General features: G+C 35.4%; 1 protein-coding gene across 1 annotated transcript; it reads left to right on the top strand.

Moving 5' to 3' along the window:
* The first annotated feature begins 1128 nt into the window (after positions 1–1128).
* LOC107086736 (flotillin-1) lies at positions 1129–8765 on the top strand. The gene is made up of 13 exons (XM_015377864.1): positions 1129–1279; positions 1733–1796; positions 2052–2127; positions 2687–2777; positions 3397–3540; positions 3626–3745; positions 3827–3922; positions 4057–4209; positions 4299–4480; positions 4855–4900; positions 5329–5466; positions 7221–7382; positions 7472–8765. Exons 2-13 carry the CDS (start codon positions 1754–1756, stop codon positions 7490–7492), a joined length of 1272 nt encoding a protein of 423 aa, XP_015233350.1. The 5' UTR covers positions 1129–1279; positions 1733–1753; the 3' UTR covers positions 7493–8765.
* Positions 8766–11637: the final 2872 nt, after the last annotated feature.

Raw genomic sequence — 11637 nt, 5'->3', positions numbered from 1 at the left:
ATTTGTAATTGTTGGTTGCTGTAAGAAGGAAGAATTTTTTTTAACAGACTGTCTTGCAATGGATCTGGTGAACTGACCTACTTTGACCAAAAACACTCTGCCGTTCTTTAACTTTGAGTTTTTCTAAAGATGTCAGGATCATGTCTTGTACTGAGTTTGGTGTTGTTTTCAAAGTAAAATGCATTGATAATAACTGCCCTTTATTTTCGCTGTTATCCTTATGATTGCATTTGCCTTGTCTTTTTGTCTCTTTACTTTATAATTGTAAGTCTGGGAGGAATAACGAATTTATTTTAGTTTATTGCATTACATTTTCAAACAAATTCAATCTGTTGGCACAATTTAAAACAAAAAATAAACATATACAAAAGGACTAGGGTTAAATAAAAAATATTTCTAAAACATACAGCTTCTCCACATAGCCTTTACTTCCTTTCAGCAACACCAATCTTGGCGAATGTATCTTTCAGCATTACAGAAAATATATCATTAATAGACAAATAACAAAAACTGGTGAGAAGATGTCAGTTACAAATATATAAGATATGGATTACATAAAAACAGAATAGTTTTTTGTTGTTTTTTTTATAGATAGGAGGAATATTTAAGTATCATCTATACCTAATTTTTTAGTAATTAGGGTTTTATTTGTTGCATCCAAAACTAATGAGAAACTGGTACAGAAGTGAGCTTCTGACTGCACAGCAGTAGCTCTATATCACAAGGAAATGGAAGAAAAACAACACTGAGAGGTATAGTTTTTAATATTATACTAAATAATTGTACAATTTATTTAAAAAAGAAAACTTTTAACTTTAAACAATCAGGCTCTTTTTACTTATTGTCCAATTTAAAAATATCAATGTATTTGTTCTCTTTATTGTTTCTCTGTTATGTTGGGAAATGTCTTGTTCTGAATTAGTAACTTTACTGTTATTAAATGAACTTTTTATTTTTACTTTAATTTTTTTTTACATATTTCGAAAGCTAAATAAAGTAAATACTTTTTCCTGTTTAAAGAAAAACAGATTTAAGGAAAACAAATTAACTTGTGCTGTTTTATGAGACAAGCTGTTAGGCTGCAGTACCCCACCGTGCCACTGGATGGCGCGCGCGCAGTTGGCTGGTTGCTCTTCGGACGCTGAGCTGCAGCTTTACTCCATCATCTCTAGTAAACATTAGGTTCCAATAATATATTTCACATTTAACCAAACAATTGATCCCTGCTGACCGATTCGATTCTTCTCTACCGAAGTAACATCATTTATTTCCACCAGCGGTAGGTTTTTATCCACATTTGCATCATTTATCGGTTCTACAGAAATCAATGGAAGAAAATAGATGGAGTTGGTGGATAAATAACGCGTTAGCTGCTAAGAAATTGGTTATTATGTCAACGTTTATTCTTTTTTTACAATCTGTGGCTGTAAAGTGAGGAAAAATGTTTTTTCTTTGCACTTATTTCTGGTCTTTGTCCGCAACCTTTGCGTAAATTAGATTTCCTCCCAGTGTGTCTGTTCTGTTTCCCATCAGAGCTCCTCCCTTAGAGATGCTGCTCAGAAAGCATCATCTATTAATCATTTCTGAAGCCTTTAGTGCTAAAATATAGACTAAAACCAATGATTATCGCAGTTAATGTTATTCCAACAGCTTTTTCTTTGACATGTCTAAAGATAACCAGTTAATTTGGATTATTTTTAATTATTTATGTTTGAATATGTTTCTTTTTTAGTCAGAAAAAGGATCAACAAACATGTTCTACACTTGTGGTCCCAATGAAGCCATGGTGGTGTCAGGTAACACCTCTATCTATGTCTGCATGAATATTTATTACCTCTAACAGAACCGCAGCTCTTTTCCTTCCTGTGGGATAAATCTGATTATTTTACATATTTGACTTAAAGTGGTTTTATTGGCTCCTTTTTTTATTCAAAGATTAATATAAGAGAACCAGAAAGGTGATAAAACTTGTGGTTTAGGATGAATCTGTTCATAAATAACCTAATATCTGTGTATATTTTTATATGATTTATAATTCTGTTTCCTCTCAGGTTTCTGCCGTTCTCCTCCGGTGATGATCCCCGGAGGCCGAGTGTTTGTCATCCCCTGCATTCAGAAGATACAGAGGTAGAAATAAACTCAGCTTTGTTAAAATTCCTCATGTTAACGTGTCTTAAACTCATATTAAACATCACTGGTCTTTGCTAAAACAATTCAAACAGAAAGGATGTAAACAGTACAGAGTTTGAATGAAGCACAAAATTCAACAACTTCTGAAATTAACAGATTTTAAAGATAAAAAATTGACTGATTCTTTATTAGAAGTGGTAGACCTGCCTTGTATAGGATCAATCTGTATTTATGTAATTATAAAAACATCCATCTTTATTTGAACTGTTATTATCAACCCTGTATTTCCTCCTTTAAAATGATGGTTGGAACAGATCCCACAGGGGTCTGGAGGTCTATATTTCACATTTTGTCCCATTTTATTTATCATTCAGTTTTATTCCATACTGTAATCATAAAGATAATTTTAATTATCTGTGTGGCAGCTGGTTTCTATCCCCATCTGCTGAGTGCCTGTTAGCACCAATGGCAGAAAGGAAGCGGAAATGAACCACAGTAACATCATCCATTAGAGCCACTTCCACTCTATCAGTGTTTCCTCTGTCTGCTCCTCCAGGATTTCTCTGAACACTCTGACTCTGAATGTGAAGAGCGATAAGGTCTACACCCGCCACGGGGTGCCCATCTCTGTAACTGGGATCGCTCAGGTCAGTCAGGGGGTTTCAGACGGCGCAATGTAGCACAGTAGGTTGGTTTAGGAGGAAAAAACAGCTTTAAACCTTCTTATACACTGGAAAAAATCCAAATCTAGATAAGTCATTTTTTCTTACAATAAGTGCATTTGTTCTTGAATTGAGGAGCTAAAAGAGACATTTTGCCAATGGTACAAGACAATTTAGATTTAAAATAAGAATAAACAATTGCTTTGTCTTATTTCAAGTGCATATTATCGAAATATCTTATTTTAAGAGTAAAATGCTCATTCCATTGGCAAACTATCTCATTTACGTATTCGAATCAAGGGTAAATACACTTATTTTAAGAAATTTTTACTTATTTCTAGGTCATTTTTCCAGTGTAGGTGTTTTTTATCAGTCGTTGGAGCAATCAGTTAAATATGTTTACATCTAGTAGAGGGGTTTGTTTCTAAAAATGACCCAATATTAAGTTTTGTAATATCTTTTAAAGTAGTTAATGGAAGTTAGGATAGAAAAACAATTGCTGTTTCAAAATCTGCATCTTTAGGAGGATAAAAGTCACTGTTAGCTTATTTTCTGTTTATCAATCCACTTCCTGTTTTAATAAATGTCCAACTTTTTCCTGCAGATGAAGATCCAAGGCCAGAACAAGCAGATGCTGGCTGCAGCCTGTCAGATGTTCATGGGGAAGTCTGAGGCTGAAATCGCTCAGATCGCCCTGGAGACGCTGGAAGGACACCAGCGGGCAATCATCGCCCACCTGACTGTGGAGGTAAAGCAACCTGTTCCTCATCTTACAATTAATTTTTTACTTAACACCTCTGCTGCTAAGATAACAATAACTTGACCTAATATAGGAGATCTACAAGGACAGGAAGAAGTTCTCAGAGCAGGTTTTTAAGGTGGCGTCCTCTGATCTGCTCAACATGGGGATCAGCGTGGTCAGCTACACCCTTAAGGATGTCCACGATGATCAGGTTTCAAACTTTTGTTTCCTTTTGACCAAATATTGAAAATTAATCAGAGGAAATCTGCATCTAAACATTTGGGATCCACAGGATTATCTGCACTCGCTGGGAAAAGCTCGAACCGCTCAGGTGCAGAAGGACGCTCGCATTGGAGAAGCTCAGAACAAGAGAGACGCAGTGATCAGGGTGAGATCACTGCACGCCTGCAGCTTCATCCTTACTGCTCAGAGTTATTATGATGGAAGATATGATGGATGTTCTCTGCCTTCTGGTCGGCTTGTTTCTTGACATTCTGTTGATCTTTCCCATCTCCCCTGCAGGAGGCTCACGCTATGCAGGTAAAGATCTCAGCTCAGTACAAGAACGAGATCGACATGGCGAAGGCCCAGCGGGACTACGAGCTGAAGAAGGCGACCTACGACATGGAAGTGAACACCAAGAAGGCCGAGTCAGAGATGGCGTATCAGCTTCAGGTGTGAAGGAGATCTGCAGCACTTTAAAATGGAGTTTATTACATATTACATATGAATGCATGTTGATTTCCTTCTTTTCTTTGCTCCAGGTTGCGAAGACGAAGCAACGCATCGAGGAGGAGACGATGCAGGTCCAGGTGGTGGAGCGGACGCAGCAGATCATGCTGCAGGAGCAGGAAATCATCCGCAGGGAGAAGGAGCTGGAGGCCAAGGTGAAGAAACCTGCAGAGGCTGAGCGGTACCGCCTGGAGAAGCTGGCCGAGGCTCAGCGGTGAGCAGCAGCTTTATTCTAACAGAACCTGCTGGAGAGAAACGGACTTTAAAGTCAGGTTTTTATCAGAGATGGTGGCTTTAACAGGAAACCAGACACATGTGAAGCTTTAAAAATATTGCATTTTATGCACCAAACTTCACTGTAATAACAGGAACAAAAAAAAATTCAGTGTTTGTTTTTAAGATTGGAAAGTAATTCCCTACTGATTTTTTTTTGTATCAAATCTGTCAAAAGGTTTTTTATTATTATTATTTGATAGATCTCACACATTGACTTGTTTATGGGCCATAAACTGGTTTCCTCTGACTGGGAGTAATGCAGGTTCTCTGAACTTGCCGCTTTGACCATTTATGCTTTTTTTTTGTCTCCAGTATGAAGATGATCATGGAGGCAGAGGCTGAAGCTGAGTCCATAAGGGTGAGTCACTGATCATCACTCGCTGACATCCAGCAACAGAAGGCAGATTCTTAGAAAATAATGGTACCCTTGACTTAATATTTAGTTGCACAACCTTTTGAGGCAATGACTGCAATCAAATGATTCCTGTAACCGTCAATTAGACGTCTGCTCCTCTCAGAGGGTATTCTGGTTCACTCTTCATGAGCAAACTGATCCATGTGTCTCTTCTAGATGGTCGGTTTCAGCTCCTTCTAAAGATGCTCAATAGGATTTAGGTCAGGGCTCATAGAGGCCCTTTCAGAACAGCCCGATGTTTTCCTCTCAATTGTGGGATTTTCTTTCATTAAACTCAAGTTTTGTCCATTATTGATCCGTTCTTCCAGATCCAGGTGTTTTTCTGTTAAATTCTGTGTCGGTAAGTTTCTATTTCTTGTTTACCTGTTCAGGTTAAAGGTGAGGCTGAGGCGTTCGCTGTCGAGGCGAAGGGTCGTGCCGAGGCGGAGCAGATGGCGAAGAAGGCCGAGGCCTTCAGCCAGTATAAAGATGGAGCCATGGTGGACATGCTGCTGGAGAAACTGCCTCTGGTGAAACACACATTTCTACTAAACATCTTTAAACTCATTTTAATTTGAAACATCTGGAATAGCTGATGTAGCTCTACCCAGTTATTCTTACTTTGTCTTTTTCGTTTTATTAAACCAGTGATTTCCAGACTCAGGGTTACTTCAGGTCACATATCAACACGTGGTTTCTAAAGATGCTTTATAGAAATAAAGCTAGATCATTTTGCTTTTGTGACTAAATGATTATGGTAAGGCATATTTAAGCTATAAAGAGCTAAATTTCAGTTTTATATTGTTAAAACACTTTGAAGTACTGTATTTTATTGGTTATCTTTTAACTCTTCACTAGTACTAGTAGTTATTCTTATACATTTTTTAAGGTCCACGTTTGTGTGACAGTTTTTTCTATAATCTCTTGCTGCTGTAAACACCAGAATTTCCCCATTGTGGGAAAAAAAAGGGATTTTCTCTACTAATCTATTCTAGAACAATATAAATAGGAGCTTAAAGGGGAACGCCGTTTTTTTTTGTTTACATTGGCCCCTTGATTTTACGTTATTACACCATGTTCTACTCACCCATATGAGTTTTGTGTCATTTGGAGCCGTTCTGGAGATATTCCGTTAGGTTATATCCAGGTAACGTCTTTCTATGGGCAACGACTTGAAGGCACAAACTAAACTGTTTATAATTTATTCTTTATGGTACGCCAGCATTCAGAACATGTAGGTGAATCACTGTCCCTCAGACATCTGCGGTTATATTTTTTATATTTATATCTTTTAAAAACAAAGCGGCGTGTGTATGACGTCATCCACGCTTGCGCACTGGAGTCGTAACAGGAAGCCCGGGCCACAGGCGACTACGCTTTACCCCTTCTATTCATTCGGCGAGCTAATCTGAATCGTTCAGTTCCATTTGGAGAGCGAGATCATCTGTGGTAGCAGCACTATACTGGAAAAAATCTAAATCTAAATAAGTCATCATTTCTTAAAATAAGTGCATTTGTTCTTGAATTGAGGAGGTAAAAGAGACATTTTGCCAATGGAACAAGAAAATTTAGATTTAAAATAAGAAAACACAGCTGCATTGTCTTATTTCAAGGGCATATTTTCGAATTGTCTTATTTTAAGAGTAAAAGATCTCATTCAATTGGCACACTATCTTATTTACCTACTCAAATGAGGAGTAAATACACCTAATTTAAGACATTTTTACTTATTTCTAGATCATTATTCCAGTGTAGACATCTTCCAGGCATGTGAGGAAAACTAGCAGCAGTTCAACGGACAGGATGAATGAACGGTAGCCGGGGCGCTGATGATGTCATACATGCGCCACTTCGTTTTTAAAAGATATAAAAAATATAACCGCAGATGTCTGGGGGACAGTGATTCGCCTACATGTTCTGAATGCTGGCGTACCATAAAGAATAAATTATGAACAGTTTAGTTTGTGCCTTCAAGTCGTTGCCCATAGGAAGATCTTACTTAGATATAACTTAACGGAATATCTTCAGAACAGCTCCAAATGACACAAAACTCATATGGGTGAGTAGAACCTGATGGAATAACGTAAAATCAAGGGCCAAATGTAAAAAAAAAACGGCGTTCCCCTTTAATGCTTTTTGGACTGCTGTAATACTCCTGTTTAATTGATATTGGAAAGTTTATTTTTTGTTTTTTTGTTTTTTAGTTCCATGGAAATTAGAAATATAGTTTAGAACCTCTGATGATTTTCAGTTTTAAGATGTTATGACATCTGTTCTCCACCAGATGGCAGAAGAGATCAGCAGGCCTCTGTGTGAGGCCAACAAAGTGACCATGGTGTCCAGTGGAGGAGATGTAGGAGCAGCCAAGCTGTCTGGAGAGGTTCTGGAAATCATGACTCGCCTCCCTGCAGCAGTGGAGAAACTGACCGGAGTCAACATCTCTCAGGTGATTCATTCAACCATAAGCTGCCCTCCATCCATGAAGAACTAACTTATAAGCTGTTCCCATATTTTCCTTTCTTCTTCATCATCCAGGTTACCTCTCGGACCGGCTGAAGGGAATCAAACCGATGACCTTGCTTACAGATCCGATTTCTGTCTGTCTGCATCTGTCTTGATCCCCTGCTCTGATCCTCTGTAGCTCCATCCCTCCTGGTTTATCATGTTGATCTTTTAGGAACCTTATTTCCCCTCCATATTATGGTTAATGATGTCGAGCTTTATCTGAGATAAATGATTAAACTACTGGCATCACATTTATAGCTGATGTTTATGGTTTAAGTGGCAAATGGTGCAAACTTCCTTCACTGTGTTAAAGTCTGTAACTACCCTTTACTTTGTTAGATTACAGAATCCAGACACTTTAGTGGTCTGTTCAGGTGTTTGCAGCACTAAAAATAACTTTTTTAGTCATTTCTAGAAGAGTTTAAAGCTTTTAAACCTTTAGTTTTTATTTTTGTGGATGATTCATTGGTCAAAGGAGAATGATTAATCTGTAAATGTTTTTATTAGACTGAAAAGAGTCAAAGGAAACTGCAGAAATCCAAAGAAGAACCTTCTGAAGGTTGATAAAGACGGTTCTAAGGTCTGTTTGCTCATAAATGGAACTTATAGAAATAAAGGGTAGCTCAGACTTTTTCACAGGGCTGTTTTACTGCTTTATTTTCAGAGGGTTATGTTTACAGCACGTCTTTTTATATGTTTACCATCTTAATATGCAATTTTTTTCTCTCTTCAGTTAAACACTTTTATCATGATAGATTTAATCTAACTGCAGATTTTATGGCTCTTTTCTGATTAATCGATCTTTGTGATGAAGAAATACTCAACAAATGTAGCTCATTAAAGTTTGTTTTTTTAAGATTCTTTTCTTTCTTTCATTTTCTGCCACTTGCTTGTTTTTCGGTCCCCCCTATGTGCTTAAACCAGGCCTGTGTGTGTTTACCTCTAACACTGCCCCCCTCCCTGTCTACTGCCTTGCTGCCAAACCTTAAGTGCATCTTAGCATGGACGTCTCATACTAACATGAAAACATCCTCTTCTCAATTTCAACAGGTTTTTTTTTTTTATCTTTTCTCTGATGGTCAGAATTATTTATTTACTCATTTAGGTTTTTCTGAAAGTTGAACAGAAATGTTCAAGTCAGTCTATAATCATTTGTGATCTGATTGCTTTTTGTTCTTTATTTGTTTGGTTTTAAGAGCAGGATAAGTTCCTCCAGGTTCACCAAACCTGCTGCAATTTCAATCAGACTTTAAACGATGCAAATACATCTTCTGCAAGATTTTTCCAGCTACAAAATGTTTGATGAGAAATTCTGTATTAATCAGGAACATTACCTTAATGTTGTCCTTTAATGTAGACATTATTTGTTCAAAACTATTAATAAAGAAGTATAAAGAATAGTTCAGGGAATTCATTTCTCGTTTCAAAAATCAAACAGAAAAAATGAAACATTGTCAAAAACATTGGTACTTAAAAAAGAATCAATAATCAAAAGCTGTTTTTGGATAGAACAATAATTAGAAGTGATATTTTTAATTAAAGATGCGGTTTTTTTGCATATTTTAGCTATATATTGTTAATTTTAGATTCCTGGATTATTTGCAGATTATTAAATAATACCCAAGACAACCTTAAAATGTTATCAAATAGTTTTATGTCGGAGTTATTTATATTTCAATTTTTTGCACTGTTATTGAACATTGATTCAGTGATTTTGAGAGTGAGAAAAAGTAAGTTACTCATCTTGATAAAAAATAGTTTTAATACCTTTAATTTGTTACATTTTTCTTTAATTTATGGTATTACAGTGTTGAATATTTTCTAATATTGTTTAAAACATAATTATGGCGAAAACCCTACAAATGACTTGGAATAGGATTTATTTACTAAATGTTTGTGGTTGAGCAACAGAAATGAAAAAAACAAATAGAAATTTGGACATGTGATTTATATTTATATATATTTAAGACATTCATCCATTTTTTACTTGTCTCCAGTTTGATTCAACTACCGGTAATCTACAGAAAACAAAGGAGGAACCTCTAGTTATCCTATTTATGGTCAAGTTATTTTGCAGCTCTGAAACATTTGGATCCTAACAAACAAAAGATGCATTTATTAAACATATGTGATGTGGAGTTTAGAGCATTGCATTGAAATAATGAAGTTAACTCTGTTAAAATCACTAGAGAGGTGAAGCCCAGACTCTGAACTATGAGACTAAAGTGATAAACCGGTCATGTGCTGCAGCTTAATGGGAGAAACCAACATCTCTTTAATGAGGATCTATAAATGTTTTCAATAATTAGCTTGAGTTAAATTAATAATGTGTTATTATTTAGTGCATCTACCCCTGGAAAATCCTGAAACATCACTTTAGTCATGACAGATAAGCTGACATGCCTTAAATCATAAACCTGTCTGACCGTCAGCCTCTACCTCAACTATAGAACCAGTTGCATGAAATACTAAACTATGTATGTTCATCTTTTAATGCATTCTCTAAGTTAAAACCTGTTAGCTTCCAGCTTTCTTTATTTTGCAATTTTCCTTCCTATTTATATTGTAAATTTATGTTTAAAAGAGCTGTATGCAAAATGTATTCCAAATATGTCTGCCTCTTTTTCCCTCCCCTCCAGTCCTGACGCCTCTTCTTGTTCTGTGTAAACTTTGCACTGCTGAATACACTGAAGCCAAACCAAATCAAATGGCTCTTCAACTGAATATTCTATTTCTATGTTGTCGCTTTAGTGCATGCATCAACACCTATAACACTTGAATTGAACTGTATTGTATTCTTAGAAACTATGTTTATAGCTAAAACACAGCTGGCAAGCGTCACTGTGGATTTAAAACGTTTCCTGGAAATGTTCCTTTGCTTCATGCTCACAGTTTAGTCATATAGAAGAGGCACTATGTGAGGATTATATGTACTTTATGCAGAATATCTTTGGTACGGTGTCCATGTAGCATTGTCTGTTTCACATGTCGACTCTACTAACCTTAAAGATAAGCTATGTGTGAGTATAAATGTAATAAATCTATACTGAGTTTATTTATGTTCTGTCTTGTTTATAAAAAAGATTGGATAGAATCACAATGGAAAATATTATTGCTGTTTGAGCATTTCTGGTATTTTGTGTTTTAATAAAATCTACTGTCCTGTATCCAAAACACTGAATAAATTTCTAAAGGAAACAGATACGTTTTTGTATGTTTGTGGTTTATTGTTAAATTTGATTTTTTTTTTTTTTTGGTCTGGTTTGTACATCTTTTGGTTCTTTTGTTTCATTTTCCTTGTTTTATGTTTTATAAGTCTTAGAATTATCTGCATCCCCTTTGTTTTGAACCGTATAACTAAAACTCAAAAACTATCCTTTTTCAGTTGTGTTTTTGAGGATAATTGAGTTCAACATTTTACATTAAAAGTACAAAACAATGTTCTGATTCTATCAGAATGGAAAATTGACTTAGAAAATGTAATCATGTTATTTGATACATCACATATGAGCACTCAAAGATGTAAACAAAGACTAAAAGAAAAGTTGTTTTTTATAGCTTTAGAGGGACATTTCATTTTTGCTCATTTTTGCTCTGTTTTTCACAATTGCTAAAGTTGTATCACATTGAATGGAAAGTATTTATGAACATCAATTTTTGTCACAGATTTATTAAGCCTGAACAACCAGCTTGTTCTCTGGAATCAGCTGGTATTTACCTCCATTTGTCTTCCCAGCCACCCAGTTCCTGCAACTGCTGATAAAAGTTTCCCTGTAGCATTATGTGAGGCATGGTCTCTGCTTCACATTAGGTAAATAACATAAAGGAAAAACATTTTATTTTGGCTGTTTTACATAAATCTGGCCATGAATAGCTTTCCTTTCAGCAAGTTCTCAAACATGTGCTGTGTATCCCTGTCCCTTTCCATTTCCAGATGTATGATCAACTAGAACTTTAGGAATTATTTAAATATTGGTTGATATATATATATATATATATATATATATATATATATATATATATATATATATATATATATATATATATATATATATATATATATAAAAAAATCTAATAATAATTACATTAAAAGCTATATATATATATAGCTTTTTACTATAGCTATATATATATAAATAAATCTATATAATTTTATATACATATATTTGTGTGTGTATATATATATCTATATATAT

The sequence above is a fragment of the Cyprinodon variegatus genome, unplaced genomic scaffold (genome assembly GCF_000732505.1).
Source record: "Cyprinodon variegatus isolate N-32 unplaced genomic scaffold, C_variegatus-1.0 Scaffold160, whole genome shotgun sequence".
Lineage (NCBI taxonomy): Eukaryota > Metazoa > Chordata > Actinopteri > Cyprinodontiformes > Cyprinodontidae > Cyprinodon > Cyprinodon variegatus.
The sequence above is the reverse complement of the archived record's forward strand: the minus strand, read 5'-3'. Positions and strand labels throughout refer to the sequence as shown.